Source organism: Chiroxiphia lanceolata, chromosome 1, assembly GCF_009829145.1.
Source record: "Chiroxiphia lanceolata isolate bChiLan1 chromosome 1, bChiLan1.pri, whole genome shotgun sequence".
Classification (NCBI taxonomy): Eukaryota; Metazoa; Chordata; class Aves; order Passeriformes; family Pipridae; genus Chiroxiphia; species Chiroxiphia lanceolata.
In genome coordinates, this window is record NC_045637.1 from 77,039,379 (window position 1) to 77,063,022 (window position 23,644).

General features: G+C 39.3%; 1 protein-coding gene across 1 annotated transcript in view; it reads right to left on the reverse strand.

The window, feature by feature from the left end:
• MARCHF11 (membrane associated ring-CH-type finger 11) overlaps positions 1 to 19,190 on the reverse strand; it is a 29,023-nt gene extending 9,833 nt beyond the window's left edge. Inside the window, exons 1-2 of the mRNA XM_032694171.1 lie at positions 18,735 to 19,190; positions 17,608 to 17,763 (exon numbers count right to left, since the gene is read on the reverse strand). Of these exons, the coding sequence (XP_032550062.1) occupies positions 17,608 to 17,763; positions 18,735 to 19,025 (447 nt within the window). The 5' untranslated portion in view covers positions 19,026 to 19,190. The remainder of the gene's footprint in view (positions 1 to 17,607; positions 17,764 to 18,734) is intronic.
• Between the last annotated feature and the right edge of the window lie 4,454 nt (positions 19,191 to 23,644).

The window sequence follows — 23,644 nt, forward strand, 5'->3', positions numbered from 1 at the left end:
AAAGCTTGACCCTGAAAAGTTCTTAGACTCACAGATATTATCGTTACCTTTTCCTAGCCTCTTCTAAAGAATATATTCTGGTTATTTTGCTTTTCTCCTGATCAGATAATTACTGAGAAAATGCACGAGCTGTAGTTCCTAACTCCTCGGCCTTTAAAAATCAAAGAACAGTTAAAAAAAAAAATCCCAACCCCCCAGCAAAATAAAACAACCAAGAACCCCAAAATAGGGTTTGATATTTTCTTCTGTTACCCATTTGCTTTAGCCTTCGTGGCATTCACTGTCTTTCTTCTACAGAATAAACTGTAGTCCTCCACCTCCCTCAGCATGAAGGTCAGCAATAACCAAGCAATTAAAATTTTTATGAAATTTTCATCTCTTTTAGTGTAATCTACAAGTTAAACTAACTGATGACATTCCACAGTAGATGGAGGAGGAAGGACTATGTGTGTAAGACAGAAGACATTCAAGAGGCCTAGAAAGTTTTATGTGAAACTGCTAACTTGCCTCCTAGTGCTAGGCAGTCTGCCACAAGAATCCAACACCCAAAGAGTGATGGGATGGGATGGACTGGTATTAAGCTCTAACATGTGATCAGCTTGGGGACCCCATCTTCAGTGTATGCTGGTTCTTAGCGCTAATGGCAAGATTGTGGATGCTCCTGATGGGTAACTTACCCCAACTGGAATTTCCTCCTCCTTGCCCCTCTCCAATCAGTTTTGATTCAAAGAGTCTGAGATTGGTTCTTGGGAAATAATTGCCTTGATTTTTTTCTTCCCATAATTTGACTGTGTTTGGGTACAAATTTTAAAAAGTGAACAGATGTTGCTAGGACAGGCATATTTTTTACATCATGAAGGCAGTATTCTGTAGTTACGACGTTATTCACATGGAAATAAGTTTGGAAGGTTCAGTCCTTTTTTGCTTAGACATGGGCAGCATTAACCATTAGGCAATGAGATAAACTGCACAGGACTGTATTGTTCAGTTGCTTTGCATTTCATTTGCTTGTGAAGAGGAACTGGAGTTGTGGTCACACTATTTTCTTCTACCTGAAATCTTACTCACAGCATAGCTAATATGTGTGACATATTATATATGGATACATGTTGACAGACATCTGGGAAATGAAAGCTCTTTTTGTAAGAGTAAGATTCTTTTTATAGTATCAAAAGCCAGTTAAACTTCCTTTGATTTCTTACAACCATTTACCTTATTTTATTCCCTGTTATGTTTTTATAATCACATCACCTTTTAAAGTCAAATTAATGGCTTACAATAGAGGTTACAAAAATTATATAGTAAAAATAATTCAGTGATATTTAATGATGAGAAACTGCATTTAGAATATAATAGACTGAATTATTTAACATTGTAAATTGAATTATCTCATTATGAATGTGTCATGATTTAAATCCGTTATTTCCATTAATGTTTTCTCATTTTCTTCATAGAGTTTGTCTCAAAAATCTTAATTGCTCATGATTATAAATTATATTATGACTTTCTAATTTATTTTTGTTATTTGCTGACTATACATGCCATAATCAGTAACAGTTATTTTAGCTAAGTATTTTGCCAAGTTAGGAAATATCTATATGGGCTTTTAGTGTCAGCTTCTCTGAAGTACATGACCCTAAAAAATAAATATTATGAGAAAGATTACCATTTTTGCTTAAGAACTAGAAGTTGAAAGAAAATGCAAAATATTTTGTATCTAAATAACTATAATAACACTGTAGGTTTTCAGACCTAATCATTAAAAATCATAATCATTAAAAATCATAATCATTAAAAAAACCTCATTTAAATTTCTATGAAATAAGATCCCATTTTATATTCCTTTCCATCATATCTGTAGTTATGAGGTACCATGCCATCTCCGTTGCCCATGAAAATAATGAATTTTGCTTTAGTATACAATGATAGTGAAAACTTCCTTTGAAAATGGTGCTTTAAACAAAATATAATTAATGCTTCTGCTTTTAATGTAATACTGTCTCACCCTTGAAAGCTTTCTAGACTTTAACTTCTACTGGCACTTCATTATGTTTGGTTCTTATAATCTTCTATTTACCACTAGTCTTCCTTTCATAAATCATTTGGGAGTCTCGTACACTAACGGTACATTAGAGTTCAAATGCTGACCCCAGAAACATTGCTTCTCTTTTCTTCTAAGGGCTCTGTCAAACAGAAATACTGCATAATTTCTTATTTTTGAGGTTGAGACTTTACGAAGTTGAAGGAAACATATTGCTTTCAGGCACTAATTTTTAAAGAGTAAAGTTAGTACAGTTATATGCATGTCCCTCCTATGATAAAGATGGATAAAATATTCAAAGGTCTGTCACCTTTGGGATAAATCGATATTAACTTGACTTTTTTTTGATAATGCCTTGTAAAAACCCATTGATTATTGTAAAATACACAGAAGAAAAGTGATCTAAAAAGTACTGAGACTGTGCTTGTACTTAGAAGATATTGCATGAAAAGTGGCTGCAAAGAACGTACAGGTTCTCCTACATCCTTAATAAAGAACATATGAAATTTCCTTTTGGCTTCCCAAATGCATACCAGCTTCAACTGTACCAATTTATAATCCATCAAAATTTCTTAAGCCAAACCACTGTAATAGGGTTACCACTCTATTCTCTCAGAAACACAGCTTATCCTGAAACCTCGCGTTCAGCTGACTGAAACCTCGCATTCCCTCCAGTCATTCTGGAACACGTATTTTACATAAAATTAAATAAAAATACCTGGCAGTGGCCTATTATAACAAAACATGATTAACCTGAAGCCATATCAGTTATGTGGCTTCGAAAACCTTTTGTCAGATTGCTCTAATTGCTAGAATAAACTCTGACAAGAAAAAGTCCTTTCCTACTCTCATTCATTGTACATTGTAGGATTTGTAATCTGTGTACATATGGATAAAACATAGAAGCAAAAGAACACAATGATTTAGGTCCAACAAACCATTTTTTTGATTTGTCTGTTTCTTACTTTATCTTGTTAGTGGTCTATGTGATTAGATAATTAGGGTTTCTAACATATTTTGCAGTAAGCATATATTGACTACATGATTCAATATGCAGTGATATTGTTAACTGATTGACCAGCCTGGATGAGAAAATGCATATTTTTGACTACGCACATACACAAACGTTTGAAATGTCATTTTCTGCTCTAGGCTTCTATTTTTATGTCTTTTTCTTAAAAGAATCAATACCACAAAAATTGCAGCTCACCATTAATGCCTGCATATTTTGATACATTATTAACACATAGAGTGCCTGTAGTCATAGTGTCCATTATTTTTTCTTGTGTCAGAGAGCTCATCAATACAGATGGTTTGGGCTGTATGTAATTCCTCAGTGTGCTTGGATGGCTGCACCAGAATTTTACTTGGGACATTCTGAAAGCGTAACATTTACTGTGGAGATCCTGTCCACCTGTGCACCACATATGCAATTCAGTTGACAGTTCCTGGAAGTGTTGGCTTACTGCATGTATACAACTGAGTTGAACATCTACACCTACAGTGGATGCATCTTGGATTTCTGACTGCCTAGAAGCCTGGACATCCTAGTCAATGTACAAAATCTTTACAATCACCTTTCAAAATCTTACTACTTATTAGGCAGAACAGCTTAACATTTTATCTTATGATTTTTTTAAATGTGTTAGAATCAAGGTCTGAGACCACAGGCAGACCTGTGGTGACAACTGCATTAGTCTTACATTATCCTTTCTCTGGGAAATTATCAGTGGTTATCTTTCACTGCTGGCCAAAAGATAAAAAAAATGAGGCAAGGCTGCAGGACTGTGTGACCAGTTGAGGCAGCTGCCGAGGCACAGCTCCGGTTGGAATACTTTGACACTCCAGTGAGTGGGATCGATAGCCCAACTGAAGTGCATTTACACCAATGCAACCAGCATGGGCAACGAACAGGAGCTGGAAGCCATTGGGCAGCAGGAAAGCTATGATGTAGTTGCCATCACGGAAGCATGGTGGTCTGCCTTGCACAACCACAGTGCTGCCATGGATGGCTGTAAACCTTTCAGAAGGGGTAGGCAAGGAAGGAGAGTCAGTGGGGTATGTTAAGAGTGTTATGATTGTCTAGAGCTTAGTGATGATGCCAATAAAATTGAGTGTTTATGAGTAAGAATCAGGGAGAAGGCCAACAAGGCGGATATCCTGGTGAGAGTTTGTTACAGGCCACCCAACCAGGATGAAAATACAGATGAAATTCTATAAGAAGCCAGGAGAAGTCTCATGCTTGCTAGCCCTTATTCTCATGCGGGAATTTAACAAGCAAGAACAGATGTCTGCTGACACACAGCGCAGCAGAGAGGAAACAGTCTAGGAGGTTCCTGGAGTGCTTGGAAGATAACTTCCTGACACAGCTGGTGAGTGAGCCAAATAGGGGAGGTGCTTCACTGAACCTGCTGTTTGCAAACAGAGAAGAACTGGTGGGTGATGTGATGGCTGGAGGCCATTTTGGGCATAGTGATCATGAAATGATAGTTTTTGATTCTTGGAGAATCCAGGGTTGGGGTCAGCAGAACTGCTACCTTGGAGTTCTGGAGGGCAGACTTTGGCCTTTTTAGGAGACAGGTTGGAAGATTCCCTTGGGAGACAGTCCAGAAGGGCAGAGGAATCCAGGAAGGCTCAACATTCCTCAAGAAGGAAATACACAGAATACTTAAACATCATGGTGTGTTGTAAAGGTGTTTCTGTGAGGTTAAAGTGAACTATTCTCCAGTTAGCTTCTAATTCCTATCAGACTCTAACTAATTAAGTTTAGCTTAGTGGCTTAGTTTATTGGTATTTTGAACATTCCATGGACGTGTATATTTGGTGAAAATGAAATTACCATTCTATGTGAATAAATGCTATTCCTCCTGTAAAGTAGGAAGTATTCAATTTCTGTTTCAGCTTTACTGGAAATACTGAGTTTCACTGCAACCTAGGTGTACTCTTGATAGCATTATCTGAAAATTAAATATTAATGAATGGAGGCAGTTAAAGCCTACTGTGGTTGTTGCATTCTCTGCAGCTTAAAGATGATCTGCAAAATTAAAATGAAAACTTAACTCAAACATAGACTATCATGTTATGGTCAGGTACACATTCCTGGAAGAACACTAAGAAAAAAAAATTCATTCTAATTGCAGAGAGTAAGTAAGCCTCAGCAAAGTTATAAATGAGCTATATGAAGGACATTTTAACAATTTTCATGCCATCTAGTTATTTAGGAAGCTTAACCATGTTTTGCCTATACAACTCTGTACTTCTCTTTGAACACAGACAGTATCAAAAACGGTTCTGGAGTTGCTTTTTCTTTCTCTCCTGGGAAAGGAGCTGTTTGTAAATTCCAACTAAAACTGTTGACAACTTTTAAATGAAAAAAAGTGCTGAGCATAAGGCTAAGATTGTGCATTCATTATGATATTGATGCACTCATCAAATGTATGTAAAAAATTGGTGAGCATGGAGGGACAGAACAAGCCCCTTCCACAAAAATGCCCTGGACACTAGTCACTATATAGAGGGATCATCTGCTCTTAATCATTTCTGTTGATGCCTTCTTGTCTATCATGTTGAAAATATTCAAGTATTAATTACAGTTCATTTACTAAAACTCATATTTCATCCGCTAGCTGAACTTTCCAAAAGTGCTGGCTTCTCTTTCCCTGTCTTTTTGACTCTATGAATAATTTAATAATTTTTACAACCCCTGCAAGAGGAAGCACAGAGGGTTTATCTGAGACTATTCAACAACCTAATGGTTGGTGCATTCCCTTGTGAGAGACCTTGACTCAAACCCATTGTTTGCCTGAGTTTAAGCAAGGTTTGAAACTTTTACCTCTAAAGACACTATTTTAATACCTGAGATTTATGAGTTATTCAGGATATTCAGTAGTAGAACTCCTTCCAAGTAATTTATTGGAACACTTCCAGTTCCCATACAATACAGAGATGTTCACTGAACCAAAGGGAAAACAAATGAAATTGATAACTTTATTCACATAATCTCCATAGGGATGAGTAGGGAGATGATTTTTGTATGGTACAAAGCACTAGGAACTTTTTATCACACTGACATATTTCAGTGGGTTCTGGATGCAGAAAAAGAGGCCATGGAAAGGCCTTTGGTGGAAAAGAACCATAGAAATTATGTGAAGGTGGAAAAAATGCCAGGTAACTGGAATTTTAAGGTTCAAATTTTCCAATTCACTGAAAGAAGACTGAAAGCTGTACAAACAAATTGAATTGGATAAGCACAGTTTAGAAGTTGTTAAAGCAGCATAAAGTACACACTAGTTGCTGCTTTGCACTATCTGCTTCTAGGCAGTCTATGAATCCAAAGACATGCTATTAAGTAGTACATCACCATCTATTGTCACCAGATTCCTCTGCATCCTGTAGCAACATTATTCACAGGTGAAGAATAGTTCTGGCACAATGCAACTCCCCACCTTTGGTTAGGAGGATGCACCTTCACTGTGCAGTCTTCTTCCTACTGTTACATGGCAATGATGTGTTTCAGCAGTGAAGGGTACAACCTCACCAGAAAACAACTCAGTACAAATATTGGCCTCTGGCCTTTTTAGCCCTGAACAAACACTAATTCACAAACTGTGATCAGAATTTTCATGTGAAAATCTGGAAGATGCTCAACATGAGGGAAGAGACAATCCTGATTTCATGTGCTTCTTTGTAAGATATAAAACAAAGGAAACTTAAGATTTTAAGGACAGTGAAAAGGATGCAGAAAGGAAACATATTCTGAGTTCAGATGTAAAGGATCTAAAGTTGTGGCCTTGTCTAATCCCTAAGCAACATAACATTTATCTTGGACAAAGGTTAAAAGGCAGGATGATAAGAATACCAAGGTATTATACACTAGCATATAATCAGGAAGAAGGTTTGTATGAAATCTGAGAAGGTCTGGTCTAAAAGTAATTTTGGATTTTATTTATTAGATTAGTAAATCAATTACTAATTGATACTGTAGTCAATTAAATTTGTGATAAATCTTCACTTGAAGACAATTTAGTCATAATTATAAAATTTTAGACTGTGCAAATGAAAATGGTAAACAATGTACTGCTTGAAAATTTGGCCTAATGGAATATTAACTTATTTATTTATTATAATTTTTTTATATTCTACACAATAGGTATAATACTTAGAAGGCTTTAAAACATTTATAAGAATTATTATAATGTGTTCATATTAAAATTATTAACAATATTTTTATTCTTATGTTATTAATTGAACGTGTATTAAACAGCAAAATTTTCAAAGTAAGTTGTATTAGTTTTTTCAGGTACTGCTAAATAATCACAACTATACACTAATAGGTACTGTGGTTTGAGTCAATATTACACTTTTTCTAATAGTTTGAGTAGCCATGGTTTTGATCACCCACATAAGACTCCATCTTTATGGAAACATAGAAGATGTAGTGCTTAATTACAGAGAGTGGCTATTACTATATATCTTCAAATATGATAGCTCTATCTGTAAAAAAAGGAAATAGTTGCCTCTATAGTATACACTACACCAGAAACACTGTATTTCCTCTAACTATATCATAAATATGTCTGAAATCCTTTGGAGTAATTACATTAAATAGCACAATATGCTTTTGAAGACTGAAAATACCCGTCTTTCTGACTTGTTACACTGTGCATCAGCATTCATAGTGCTGCAAAAAGCAATGGTTATAATATCAAAGCTGCAATATCCATTCGTATAATTCTGTTTGAAAATTCCTAAACTATAAATTGTTCTTGGCTTAATGGTGCTTATACAACTTACACATAACATATGTACCATCTCTTGCAGTGCAAATACAAGTACAAACACAGACGCAAAATAAAAGTACCCTCAGTTTCTCTCAAATACCTAAAGAATGAAAGGTAAGAAAGTGCATGCTGTTCATATGGAAAACACAATTGTCAAAGAACCACTTACTGTTCTGCAAATTGTCACTTTTAAGTTTATGACTATAAACACAGTCACGTTTAGTTGTTACTAGACAATAGTTCCCTCTTTACATTCACTAATTACATAAAATTGCTCTATGCTACAGTCAGTACTGTTTCTGGATTCTTTAGCAAAATTAGCAGTAACACTTGAGCTCTGATGAAACTGGTTTAGCTCACTCTTGGAAAAACAGTTTAATGGTCCGATTAGGAGATAAGCCGTGAAATAACTTGCTACCTACTTGAAAAATTTTTTACACATACACTGCTGCTCTTCTTAGGAAGAAATTCCTTACTATTGGTGGTGAAGCACTGGTACAGGTTGCCCAGGGGCGTTATGGATGCCCCATCCCTGGATGTGTTCAAGGCCAGATTAGACAGGGCCCTGAGCAACCTGATCTAGTGATCAGGTTGGCAGGGAGGTTGGAACTAGGGGATCTTTAAGGTTCCTTCCAACCCGAACCATTCTATGATCCTATGATTGTTTGTGACCTCTCTGGAATGGATAGAAAGAGGCCCTGGCTCTGCCACTGTAGTTAGAGAAAAATTTTTTGGTATCCAAAGTTTGTGAGCAACTTACCCTTACAAGGATGATGCCTAATGTAAAAAAGCAGGGAAGGTTTTTCCACCTAAGATGAAATTCTCACTTACTCGTTAGGCTCTGGGAAACATCTAGGCTGCAGGATGGGAAAGCACAGAGGATCTAAGACTGATGAGTGCAGACAGAGCTCATGGAACATGTCTCAGGACTGTGAAATAGACAGTGTAGGATCTCATGGCCCAAAGCACTCAAAGAGATAAGTGGCTCAGACATCTGGTAATGGGAGGGCCATTTCTTCAGGTAGGTTTGCCCAGTCAGACCTGGCTGACTGTTAGTAACTTATCCAGGATCCAACTGTGAAGTAGAGAATACTGACTGTGAATCAATATGACAGAAAACTATATGAAATAAAAAGAAGTCAGTAAAATGACCGGTATACTGACACCAGCTGTTTGCTATGCTGTACTGAACTGTTTCTGCTGTATTGGCCTTAACTTGTAGAGGATTCTGAGGGAAAAGAGAGATCAAAGGAAGGAGAGCATCATTTCTCCAACCAGGGAGTTTGGAATGAGTGGGCAGCCTGTGCTGAAGGAGAAAGGTTTGTATTTTCTTGTGACTATGAAAACGAGCCTTGGCAACTTTCCAATAGAACAGCTTTTCTAATGGCATTTGTGATTGCCTGCTCCTGGTCCACCAAAATGAAGCAGCCCAGGCTCTCAACCAACACGATAATTGAGTCCAGTGGTGGAATTCTCCAGGAGGAAGCTAAGTAGCTGCTACTTTGGACTCACAACATCCTGCAGAGATGCTGAGTGCCTCAAAGAGCCTAAGCAGTAGGATTGTGGTCTTCCAGCACATACAGAAATTCTCAGAAAGTGCTTTTGCTTTATTAATGAAAATAAAGATGATACGTGCAAATTAATCATCCTTTGGAGCAATGCAAATTCCCATGTACATTTGAGTTTGTAAATAAAATTTAACTTTCTAAAGTAATTTTCTTTTCATAAAACTTTTTCTGCACAACCCTCTTCTCCCTTAAGAGGGCCTACAGAAAAGATGGGGAGGGAGCCTTTATCAGAGAGTGTAGTGATTGGATGAGGTTTAGCAGCTTTAAATTGTAAGAGGGCAGATTTAGATTAGATATTAGGAAAAAATTCTTTACAGTGAGGAGGGTGAGGCCCTGGAACAGGTGGCCCAGAGAAGTGTTCAAGGCCAGGCTGGGTGGGGCTCTGAGCAACCTGGTCTAGTGGAAGGTGTCTCTGCCCACAGCAGGGGCATTGGAACTAGATGATCTTTAAGGTCCCTTCCAACTCAAACCATTCCATTATTCTGTGATTCTCCAAAAGTAAATGGAATTAGGGCTTCATTACCAGAAGAAAAAAAAGGGCAGTGTAACTCCTGCTGAAGCACATCTCTGTCCCAGCAATCTTTCTGACTTCTGTCACAACAGTAGAAAAGGAGTCATCAGCATAGTTACTGAGGGGAGTAGAGACACAGTCACAAATTTATGTCACAACCAAGGGTCACATCCTTAGGGATTCATATGTCAGAGGCAACAGTGGTTCAGTACTTAGATAACCTGGCCAATTCATCAGCAAAGTTAGAGAAAGATGAAAAAGAAAGAGAAAGTGACACTTGGACAAAGACGTGGCTTCTTATCCACATTTCAGATATGCTAATGCACGGTCATAGGGCATAATACTGTGGAAATTTGAGATGATTTTTAAGTTAGTGGGTTGGAAGTCTGTACCTTTGAACCCAAACAAGGAAGAAAGAAACCTTTTGGATGTTATCATGAGGACCTAACGCATGAAAGTTGTACAATGAAGACAAAGATTCATTTGTGTCACACAATGAACACCAAGACATCTCGGAGTAACTTTAAACTACTGAAACTGCTTTCTATTCTAAAATAATCTATACTAGGAGACAAAAGTCCTTAGATCTTGTAAGTGTTAATTACCAGGACCTAGGTTCACAGCAATTATATCAGTGAGATCTACAAAAGCTTGAAGGAAAGGCCAAAGGGAAAGGTAAGTTTTTAAAATTCCGACAGCCATAGATGATAAACTCTTCCCATTGAATGCACAGCAGATTTTCCACAAATTTCCAAATACATTCAAGTACGATATCAACTGTCAGTGGAGAAACTCTGAAGTAGGCACATTTCCCTAGAATAACCAGCAATTTCACATGTTTTCTAGATTTTTAACCCACGGCTATAGGAAGAAAAGGACAGGCTGAAGTAGAGGATTTTGAAATTCCAGAGATCATAGAATCAATCATTAAGGTTAGAAAAGATGTCTACGATCATCGACTCCAACCATTAACTTAGCACTCTTGCATTCACCACTAAACCAAATCCCCAAGTGCCACACCCACACACCATTTGAACACTTCCAGAGATGGTGATTCCACCACTTCCCTGGCCAGCCTGTTTCAATGCCTGACCACCCATTTGATGAAGCAATCTTTGCTAATATCCAATCTAAACCTCCCCAGGCACAACTTTAGACCACTTCCTCTTGTCCCATCGCTTGTTAGTTACTTAGGAGAAGAGGCTGAACCCACCTCACTAAAACCTCCTTTCAGGCAGTTGCAGAGAGTGATGAGGTCCCCCCAACAATGCATTTCTACAAGATGTATTTGAAGGTTCCTCTGCTTATATGTAGTGAAGGATATGAACATCTTTTCCATAAGTTTGACAGATGTCAGAAAGGCTTCGGTAATTAATCAAGTTTCTATTTGGTACAAGCATCCAGAAAGCAATGAGGTGATATGCAATACCCTGTAAGTGGTGCTTGAGAAGGAAGTGACCCTCTTTATTAGGTCTCAGGAGGATTTTAAGTCAGCATTGTACAAATACCAGCAAAGTGTCCTTTTTGGAAGGTGACATCAAATGACTGGAGCTTAAAATGATTCTTGTGGTCACTGAAGGAAGTGGTTATGGGAAGGACAGTGTTGCAGGTGCAGGAAAAGGCTGCAATTGCAGGACACTTATATTCTATTTGCGTTATTCTGATGTGAACCAGTGAGCTCACATCAGCTGTTATGCTCATTCCTTCAAGTAAAATATGCCATATTGCTCTCCTCGTATGAAAGAGCAGCCTTGAAACTGAGATGCAGAATTTAGTCATTCAAGGAGGAGCATAATGTGCTGGGAGTAACCACAAGCCATAATAGATTGTAAAGTGCAGATTGCTCAGATAAAACAATGAGACATACATAAAGTATTCCATTAAGAAGTAGACTCTCTGTCTGTCTGTTCTTGCCCAGTGGGCAGAGGGAACTTCCTCATGAAAAAAGAGAAGGCATACTGAAGTTTACTCTCACTTTCTCCAGATACAGTTTCCTGAATGTCAGTTTTATGGAATTTGCCTTTTTCAAGATCCCTAAAGTGCTTGGAATAATATTCTTCCAGTGTTAGCAAAGTAGCTAAATACACATGAAGCTAGCAAGTATTTCATCATGATGGTAAAGTTCATGACTTTGTGAAACTACTAAGGAATTATTTTGTTTTATTGTATCTGTTCTTTGGCCATAAAAGACGACAAAAATGAGCCTTAGCTCAAGAAATAGCCTCCATCCAGCAATATGGTTAGTGAGGGTAACAGTATGATGTATTCCTGTGCTGGGAATATGCTCATCACAGAAATGGCAAAGTTTAATACTGCTCTGGAGGGAAGACACTGCCAAAAAAATATGCAAAAATGGCACACATACACACATACAGGGTAGAGGGAAAGGAAACAGCATGTGGCTAAGACTGGAATACTCATTCTCCATGAGCTTCATTGAAATGTAAACAAAAGTAGTAGAACAAAAGAAATTAAGAAATAAAAGTATATAAAAAGGAAAGATGAAATAAATTAAAACAAAAAGCTAAGAACCCCTTGGAAACAGTGTCAGGCAGGCAAAACTCACAATGAGGGTGCTTTGACTCAGACAAGTACTTCCAAAGAACTGAGGTCAAATTGTTCTTTCACTGTTGCACTGTAGGCATGAAAGGAGGTAGGGGCTATGCTCTGCACATTGTTGAAGCAGTAAGAAAGAATCTTCAGAATAAATACCAAACATTCAAATTGAATCTATGTATGGATGGGACAAAAATTTTAAAAAACCAAGTGCAATAGGTGCAATAGGTGCAAAATCTGTCTCCTCAGTGGAGAAAATTAAGAAAGAAGTAAGTTGGCACGACTGTCAGTCATTTCAGTGCAAATGGACCGACATTCAAAACCAGTAAGTATTAAAAGGAAGTTTCAAAATTAATTTAACAAAACTTTCTTTGACAAATTTCATTTGTGGAAAAAAATACAGGGGGACACTTCAGAGTTAACACAGCATGAGTGGTAGAGAAGTCAGGAGGTTATGACAGTATTTGGTCCTCAAAGCAGGCTACTTGCATTGTAATATAGGCATGAACTAAGGAATCATAGACAAGAGGTATAAAAGCAGTACGCTATCATTTATTAACAACTTTTCATATTAAGAAGTAGAAGAATCATGCTGAAAGAACCACTTCTTGGTTATCACCAGTCTCCGTTGACAGGAATTAAAGATCTGAATCCCAAAGATTCGGATTTTTGACATAAGGCAAAAAGATAAAAATTTGTATTGAAAGAACTCATAAATCTTTGATCACTATGTGAATTTCACCAATGTTAGGTTAGCGGTTTAAGCTATTGGGAAAAAAATCCAATCAGACAGAAAATTACAAAACCCAGTAACTAAAAGGTTCCCAAATGCAGGTGCCACACTGTAACTTAAGCCTTGCACTGTTAGATATTCTAAGCATTTTAAATGGCAGCAACTACACATGTGTAGCAACTTTGATGCCCATTCACACTGCCTTTTACTTTTGGATTTTTTTCTAAGGAAGTCTGTTGTAAATGTGCAATTTATGATTATAATTCCAGCAATAACTGTTATTCAAGGTATTTCCTCTGAAAAACAACCTGGCACCATGTCTAATGCTAGTCATTTCACCCCATGAAAATCTTAGGCTAAAGGAATCCACCTTTTCCCTTGAAGTATTTAACCCACCTATTTCATACACCAAGATAATTCTGCTCTTCATATCTGTACTATGTATCTTAACAGTAGATCAGGAAGGCACCTGTAATTAAAAATTAATTTCCAATTATCGTTCACAGTTTACACTGCTCTAGTGTTTCACTCCATCTAGCAGTCAAACTGCCTTAAGCACAATCTATGCATTTCACAAAATAAAACCAGAAAGCAATTGCTTTTTTAATAAGCTACAGGAAATAAAAGAGTAACATATGAGGGGCACACACCCACATACCTTTAATGCTATTCTTATTTTGAAGTATTCTCTGCCTTTTTTTTTATTCTACTTGATTAATTTGGTACACACTTTAGAAGTCCAACAGAACTGCTGAACTGCGTGACTCTTTCTATAATTCCCCATATTCCTTCTTGATGGTTTCAGCTCCCATTTGATGACCTCACCTCTTAGATGAATTTCATTTCTCCTCATCACTTACGAATATGCTTTGGTACTTGTAGTCAATATCTAGTATTTTGGTTTTAGTTCTTCTCTATCCCCCCTACACTCTCACTGTGATATAATCAGTTCATTTATTCACCTATTATCCTTCATTATTTCATGACTTTCAGATCATTGGTACATATGATATTATTCCATCCCCTGTTCCCTTCTCACCTGTCATTAGTTATCAATTATATCCATCCTTCTAAAGCTTCTACAGCTTTGTTCCTCCTTTCCACTGTAATGTCCACCTTGCACTCCTTCAGCTCTGTATGCTAACAGCCAAATATTTAGCTCCTAGCATGGTGGCAGGGCACCAGTGGCCTGCTCACTTGTTCCATGAAAAATTTGCTCTTTTATCTGAATGGCTAACCAAATGTATTTCTCCAGCTTAACTGACTTCTGGCTCCACACCTTTTTGCTGCCTTTATTTTTCAATTCCCAACTCCTTTTTTTTCCAAGTCTCGCTATGCATTAATTACAAGGAAACAATGAAAATACAACATGGAATTCATTATCCCATTAGAATTTTCTCTCTGATGCCTTCTATTTTTTGCATTTCTGTGCTTTACTTCACTGTGCTTTACTTTTACTGTCCTCTCTTCTTGTATAATCTCTATAATTTGTATCACTGACACTTGCTTTCCACAATTCTCTTTTTCAGTCTCTCATTTACCTTCAGATCTTTCCCAGAAAGCACACAGGAAATGTATTTTGCCTTTCCCACCACAGAAAAAAAGCCCCACAACTGCCCTCTCCAACAGTTCTCCTATGCTTTTGTTTCTAAATTCATTAAGCACACTACTTAGAACTGATCATAATCACCATTTACCCCATGCAGTCACTGAGAGGACTCAGAGTGTATCAGAACAAAAGGTCTATCTAGTCTAGCAAATTCTCCCTAGAAGTGGCTAAAAGCAGACACTTGGGAAAAGAATGAGTGAGAGATATACAACTACTATATCTATGCTGATGACTGACATTTTTTTTTTCTATTTCTGTTTTTTTCTGTTTCTCTCTCTGGTGTCAAAACTAAAATGTTAGTCTGTTTCTACCACTTTTTGTACAGATCTTACTATACATCTAAGTTCATTAAAATTTTTTCATGTCCCAGCCTTCCTCAAACAGTATAGATTTATCCTCCTAACCATGAATCTGTTCTATAACCCAGGAATTATCTTAAATTTAAATATCTATTTGGATCCTCCTGTTCTCAATATTTCTAAAACTTGCATGAGCTTTCTACGTAGCATATCTAAGACTGTTCATGGAAAAATAATTCATTTCTCATCATCACTTTTATCTTATGTCTCAATTACTGTAACACATCTTTTATGTTCATGACAAAAGTCATTTTCTCAGCAAGTACAAGACTGCTTCAAATACAATTTTTTTTAGTCCACTACTTTGACTACGTTACTGGCCTTCTTTCTCCACTATGATGGTTCCTCTCTTCCCCATCACATAAAACAGAAAAGACCTGATTTGATTTTTCAAGTCCTTCCAGGCGTTTATTGACATATTAATTACCTTCTAATGACTACTCAGGCACTGAATCTCATCTCCATTCAGTTCATGAAACTCATCCCATTTGAGACGTCAAAAACTCAATGATAGTTAGCAATGGTCAGTATACCAAGACCACTGGTTTTATATATACCCATAGATTTTTCCCTTATCTCTTGTTCAAACTCCTTTGTAAATTGTCCAAGATTGAGACAATTCTTTTTGTTCCTACTGTGTGCCTACACACTGAAGTGTGTCCTCCTGAATCCTTATTACAGGCAATGACATCTAAGTTCATTGTGCAGTTTAGAATGCATAACTGGAGATTTGAGCCCTCTCTCTTCTTAGTTATGCCTACAAAAATTAAATGTTTTCATCCAGCTGAGTATAGTCATTAGCAAAACTTTTACTGAAACTTTATTACACTTCCATATTGAAGTATCTGAAGAGCTTGACTTTGTATTTTTTAATATAACATGCATACCCATATATGCAGAAGAGTCTTGCTCATGCTTATCTAGTTGATGCCAGTGAGGCTACTCAAAAGAATGAGGATTAGTCACATTAACAAGATTTGAAAAATTGGAACTGCAATGCAAGAAAACTGTTAAGCATAGTAATTTTTTAGCTCAAATGTAATAAACACCATTCAGGTCACTGAAAACCACTAAACTCATGAGGGACATTTCACCTCCATTAACTACATATTTTCTTAAATAATACTAAGTACAACCTTAATTTTTTTTTCTATATTAAGCAGTCAGGCCTAACAAGTAAGCATTTACTTTTTAAAATAACTGTTTTGCGATTTTCCTGATGTCAGAAAGTGGGTTGAATTGCCATGCACTTGGCTCTTAAATTAGCACATCAATCTACTGTATCACTTTCAGAATAGGTCCATTTCACCTAAGTACCAGAATATAATGTTTTAATGAACAGGATATATTAAATATCTAATGTAATACTATTTTATGGCAGACTACAGTGACAGTCTAGAAAAGGTTATTCTCTAAATATCTTTATCAAAAAGTTTCCTTTGTGGATTTATAAAGAAAAAATTGAAGTCAACTGGCTCTGAAAGTACTTGAACCTAATCTGAACAGTTGTAAGCAAATACTCCAGATATCCTCTATCCAAGGAATGCTTATCATGTTCACACAACTGCCATTACCATCCAAGCATGTCTTTTCTATAAAACTCCAATCAAATGCAGGCACAGAAAAATGACCTGAGTGCTCTGGCCTTTGAGAGCTCCATCATCTCCAAGCTCTTAGGATCAAAACTAAAAAAAGATACAATTATCTTACTAAATGTGTTCCTCAGATGTTATGAAATACAATTTCCAGGAGGGAATTTTAAGCCTCTAAAGAATTCTGATATGCAAAGTGGTATTAAGCCTTCCCTAACAGATCTGCTGAAGCTTTGCCTTTCTCCCCCACCTCTCCCTGAATATGCTACCACTATAATTCTCTAACTTCCAGCTGCACGTTTTGATGCTGCTAAAACAGAGCTGTGAAAAATGTTACTGCACACTTCAGCTTCTGAAACAGCTACTGGTGGACAGAACTTTAAGAGTGTTCTACTACTCTGGATTGTGCCACGCCTGGAAAGTCACCTTCTTTTACATTTTTACAGGCAACAGAATTTTTCTTTGCCTCTCCCCTCTGCACTCCAAGCTTGAAAAGTGAGCAAAATCAACCTTTGACTGAGTCTTTAACAGACTATAGATACATGTTTAAAGTTTAGAAAGTGAATCAGGGAGATCCAAGTTGTTCTGTCACGTCTCAGGGTGATTTAACTACTTACAGAATTTATCAACCTCTGAAGACCACATCTACAGCAAGCCAAAAACTAGAAGAACATAACAGAATCAAATGACTACACATTTTAATACGTAACTGGTCTTAAAAACTAACTTCAATGGGTGCAAGTGCTAGCTGGTGAAGCATACAGGATCTTCTGTTGTATTTTCCAAAAAACCTTGGAAATAAAATCAAGAATAATTTTGTTTTTAAAAAGACATATTTTTTAAAAACAAACAAATTACCTGGCAAGGCCTTTTCATTTTAATGGCTATAACATGGTATCTGTAACAGCAGAGTTCACAGGTCCATGACCCTCTTTCACTTATCCACTTTAACAGGCAAAGCTGATGTGTGTATCGTACTGACCCATCGCAGCGGCAAGGGTTTAACAATTCACCCTGAAAAGGTAACACAGAAACATTAACTTTAAAAGGAATCTTCCGCGTACGTGTACACTCAATACTAAAATATTTAGAGGTCTGTAACAATGACCTAGTCTCAATTTCAGTATCTGAAAAAGCATGTATTTTTGGCTATAAAAAACTCAGAAATGTAACTGTTTTAAAAATATCTAGCGGCTTCTTATGAGTCAAAAGCCAGAAGGCTGCCTACACATGTGTGCCTACCTATGTGAAACAACTGAAATAATACCATGCATCAAACAACAGTAGCATTAGCCCTTTCAAATAGCTCAAAAGGTACCAAAAGTGGTTGGACACATTTCTCTAGCAGTTACTTGCAGTCATCACTCAAAAAGAAATGGGTGACATCACGGTTCCAAGAGAAGCTTGCTCTTGGAGCAGGGCTCTGTGCTGCTCAGCCAGCCAGCTGTCAGGCAGGACCTCAAATAATGTAAATAAGCACTTCCCCCAGTAGTTCACATATTTCTGTACTATATAAATCAGCTATACTCTTCTTTCCAAGACAAGCTACAGAATGCTAGTTATGGATCAATTGCTGATATTGTGCCCAGTAACGTCACAGCAGAGAAGATATCTGGAGATCTTCTCAGCATTACTTGTAAGCTAACACTCTCTTTTCAAAATCTGACAGAAACCGGAGAATTTCGTATTATTTAAAGTCCCTGCGGAATGAGCCAGCGAGCGCAATGGCCAGAAGACACAGAGCGTGCAAGCCAGGCACGGCACAATCCCTGGATTTTCCCAGAGCTCTGCGCCGACTCAGGTTTGCCCCAGGCGTTCGCCAGCACCACCTCGCACAGCAGCAGCCGGGGCTCGCACCGACGCCGACGCCGAGGAGGGCGATCCCTACCAGAGACTCTGGGATCAGCACCAGGGACAGGGCTCGGCCCCGGGCACGGGGGGTATGCGAGGTGCCGGCCCGCCCGCCCCCGGCCCGTTCTGCTCACCTGCTCGGGGCCCTGGAAGCAGATCTTGCAGATGGGGCCGGCCCCGCCGGCGTGGCCGCCGCTGCCGCTCTCGCTGCTGCTGCACACCGAGCGCCTCTCGGGCTTGTCGCCGCCGGCAGCCCCGGCCCCGCCGTGCCCGCTCTCCGAGCCGCCCCTCGGGCCCTCGCCCTCTCCTTCCTGCGAGCTGTCCCCGCTCGCCTCCTCCGCCCCGGCCGGCAGCTCCAGCGGGACGGTGGGGGCCCGCGGCGGCTCCCCGGCAGGGAGGACGACGCTCCCCCCGGTGCAGCTCATACCGCGGGGCACCAGCTCACCGGGGCGGGGACGGCCCGGAGCGGCGGATGGCGGCGGCGGGGGAGGAAGGAGCGGCGGGGGCGCCTCTCTGGCTGTCGGCGGCCGGGAAGGTGACCTGGCGCGGCCGCCTCCCTCCCGGGCCCGGCGCTGTGCGAGGGAGCGGGCAGGCGGCGTGCGGGGCCGGGGGCGGCGGGGCGGGGCGGGGGAGGGAGACAGAGAGCGAGGGAGGGAGGGGTAGGTCCGGCACCGGGCACCGCCGCCGCCTCCCCCGCACCGGCGCGGTTAGACCCGCTCCGGGGGAGCCGCCGCCCCCGCCAGCGCCCCGGCGCCCGCTGGGCCGGGCGAAAACCCTGCCCCTTCCCGGGACGAAAAGCTCTGCCTGCCCGCCCGCCCCCTCCCCTCAGCGCCGGCTGCCCCCGCGCCGCGGTGGCCGCGTCCCCTCGCCCGCCCCACGGGCACTGCCCGCCCTTCCCTTCGCGGCACCTCCCGGCCCTGCTCCCGACCCGGCACCTCAGTGCTCACGGGGCTCCTCCACCCCGGCACCCCCGTGGAGGACGCGGCCCTTCGAGGGACTTCTTTCTACTTTATCAGAGGTTTGGCTGCAGAAGGTTACACCTGGAAAAGCTCGACAGAACGAATATTCAACAGTTGTTCTTTGAGTGTGAAACAGTAGCTCTATCCAGTCTTTTGTGGCTGGCTTTTTTTTTTTTTAATTCATTACATCACCTCATTTTCAAAATTAAATCTGCTAAAAACATCATGATCAAATACCTTCTAAAAAAAAAATCCTCAGCACTTAGAAATTCTTTAAAGTTTGGCTGGGGCTGCTGAAGGAAAGTAGGTGTGAATTTCAGCATCAAGTATGACACCAGCACACATTTGATCTCGTGAAAATGACAGCAACTGTCTGCACGAGGAAAGAGAGAGAAATAAAACCTCAAAAAACAATTGCGAAGCCATATGCTCTTCCATGTCCACATTTAGATCCAAAGTGTGATGAAATCACACCTCTTCCTCATTGGCTGTTTCATATATAGTCTCAAGGTGAGAGAGCACCAGGATGAGCTCAGCTACTGCCTTCACCAGCTGTGTTGTGATAGTAGTGGTTTTCTTCGTGTAGACATGTTATTAGAAGACCAAAGCAGCAGACAGAACCAAACTAGCACTCCTCAGCCAACGATCACATGACATTGTGTGGCTCTCAAGCTCTCTGGGAAGGCTTGTAGAGCATATTCAAAACACCTGGTCCAGCCTTTCGGCCTGGCTGCAGGCCAGCTCAGGCAATGTGCTGTCGGCAGAAAAGCATTAGCCCCATATGGCAAAAGCCATTTTAGTCCCTCTAGAGTCTGCATCTTTTATGGAGGCCATGCAATAGATACATTAAGGACAAAGAATACCAATGCTATTCACAGTATTGCACTAAAAAAGTGCATATTGGGAGACTGACTTCCTATAGTGGAATAAGAGGTATTGTTATACCTTTTCTCATCATCCACTAGTTTCCATCTTCATGAAAATACTTGTTCTTCTGACTCTAGCTAAGCCAGTGCTCGGTATTAGGACAAGATGCTCCAACCCTAAAATTATATTTGTTCACAAGGTGGTTGTTAAGTAGGTAGGTAACAGATTCATCCTGATTTGGCACTGTAAAGCAAAAAATGGCACATTGGCCGTGACATTTTGATGAACTACAGATGCTGTGGAGTTAAGAAATTCTCTACATATAATTTTTTCATAACAAGCAATGCCTGAAGGGGTTGTCAGAGAGGCTAAACAGAATCGAAGACAGAATTAATCAAATAGAGTAATTGTAAGGAAAGAAGAGGCAATTAACAAACAATGAGGAAAAAAAAAAGAAAATGTCAGAACAAACAGATGAGTCCAAAATACTGCATAGAAAAGAACTAAAGCAAAACCAGAAAGAAAAGAGTGAAACTAAAGTAGTGAAGTGAGAAATGAATGCTAAAAAGTTACTCTGAGTAATGCAGAAGGACTTTGCCATTTGCTGTATGTGAAGGTTTATGACATTTTTCTTTCTCTTTCTTCCTTTTGTTTGTCAGCAAAAGTTCAGTAAGTAACATGGCTTCTGGAAAGGCTATAAAGAGAAGATAAAAATGTCAACACAGAAATGGAATGACTTCCTAATGGCAGAAAAAGAAAGAAAGATGTGACTGTAGGAATAATAGAGTGCCTTAAGAAGGTCAATCTCTTCTACTTAATCTTGACCAAAATAAAAGTATAACGTGACTCTTAAAAGGAAATACATCTGATAAGAATCAGAAGATTTTTTTTTTCACACATATGTAATTAACTTGGAGTGCTGATTGTGAGTGGGTATTTCACAGACATGAGTTTTTTAATACATCACCTGTTTGCATGTCTACCAACAGCTACTGGCATGCTAGCTAAAATGGAATTGCAATGGCTATCGATCCCTGCATTTCACAGTACATTAGAGTTGTTCAGCATGCTGAGGGTGGGAGGAGATGCCAATAAAAGAGCAGAAGGGGTGGAGAACATTCTGTAACACAACCTCCAACCGAAGTAGCATTCAACCTTCTGCTGAGCTGTAGAGGAGGCCTGGAGCCAAAATCGAAGACTGAAACATAAAGGAGAAAAATTTAAAGCAGGAAAGGATAATCTGCTTCACAACAGCAGTAGTGTAGGTGGTTGGGAGAAAGAAAAGAAGAGAAGTTGAAAGCAGGAAGAATTAATTTGTGATTAGGACAGTGAACTGGAGCTTATGGGATTTATATTCAAGCACAGCTTTGCTACACACTTCTTGAACAACCTTGAGAAAGTGACCTCAAGTGGGCTGAACAGAGGCATCTAGTTACTTAAACATGGGCAGCTTTTCGTACTCCCAGACGTGTGTCCAACAGCCTCCACAGGACTGTGGCTATCACATCTGTCATCTCTTTTGGGAACAGTGGGACATTCAAACTGGCACTAGACTCCCAGATGGGAGCACAACTCCCTTAGTCTGTCTTATTCTCTACATAAAACTGAAACAATAATGTTTGCTTTCTCTGTTCTTATTTCTCCCTCTTCCATTAGAATATGCAATATTTTACTGGCAGTTTCAGGCCATATTTGTACAGTCTTGATTTTGGCAAAGGTATCTAGGTATTATAACAAGACAAATAATAAGGAACAGTGATATGGATAAAAATAACACCGAGGTAATAACACTGTGGGACAGTGAAATGAATTGCATTTTCAGCAGGCAATGGAAAAGGCAGGAGAAGTGTAACCCCTGAGGGAATGAAAGCTGTTTCTCCTCTATTTTCCTCTCAGTTCTGCTCCAGGTACATTCTTTTCTCCACTATGCCAGCTCAGCACTGTGCAATATTTTCCTCCAAATAAAATAATGGAAACTCAGACCAATTTTTTTACCTGAGAAGGATCAGCTGCAGGTAGAATATCCACAAAGAAAAAAACAGAGGAAGGTATTTGAATGAAAGAAGGGGAAATGTTCGGGGAGTGGACAGTTTTTTGTTTGGTTGGGGGTTTTTTTGGTTTGTTTTTTTTTTTTATTATCCATCAAGATAAACACTTTAAGTAAACCTTTATGTACAGAAGAGGTTGCACAAGAATAAGGTATGCAGGTAACAAGCTACTTGGGCGATGTTGTAGGAATGGAAGCATTGTGTTACTGCACATTGCAAAACCAACCATTTTTTCCTCAAAAAGTTTCCGTAATACATTGGCCTGTATCATAAACAGAGGAACAGAATAGCTCAATGATGGGCTTTTTCCTTTTTACTTCTTTCTATATCTCTGACAAAAACAAAATTATGTAGTTCTAAAATATTAATAAGGGAAAAATTGCTGGTGTGTTACATTCGAAACAAAACACTACTGAGACAGTAGAAAGTTAAATCTATTTAAATGATAATACAGGCACATAATTCTATTTATTGAATACCATCTATATGTTCCTTTCACAATAAAACTCAGGTTGGTGGAGATCACCTGTAAACAAAAATAAGGGATTTTGGCTGTAAGTAAATGTTTCAGTTTAATTTGAATTGCATTTTACATGTTTAATGCAACATAAAACGCTCTTCTGAGTAACAAAACCATTTTTCAAATTTCCTTGTTCAGCTTTATTACACTGAAAGATCCATGCAGATGGTTAATAACCGTGCTAGTGACAGGGTATTATTTGCCGGTTCACTGGTTGTGCCTGATTTTTGTTATGAACACACACACTCATCCTGCGGTGGGAGCTTTTACTGTTATGTCAACCAATCAAAATCTCATGCGGACAAAAACCTTTTGTCTAATGAAAATCTTTATTTTCACACTGTTCTCTTGCTTTTTTGGAAATGCATACCTAGTTTCCTATCCAACTCAGTATTGCTCAACACTGATACATCTCTACATAGTCAGAAGTGCCCAGTCTCTGCAGCTACTGATGTTTCTTCCTCAAACTTTTACAGGGATTTCTCATATAAGTTGGGGCATGTATGTGTGTGCATCCCCCTCACGAAGGAAATGTGAAAACATCCCCTTCCTCCTGTGACTGAGGATGCTGGGGAAGCCACATCTGGGGACACCCACCGCCTATGGGAGTTGTTTTTAAGCTGAACCTCTGCTGTTTGGCCCCAACCTGA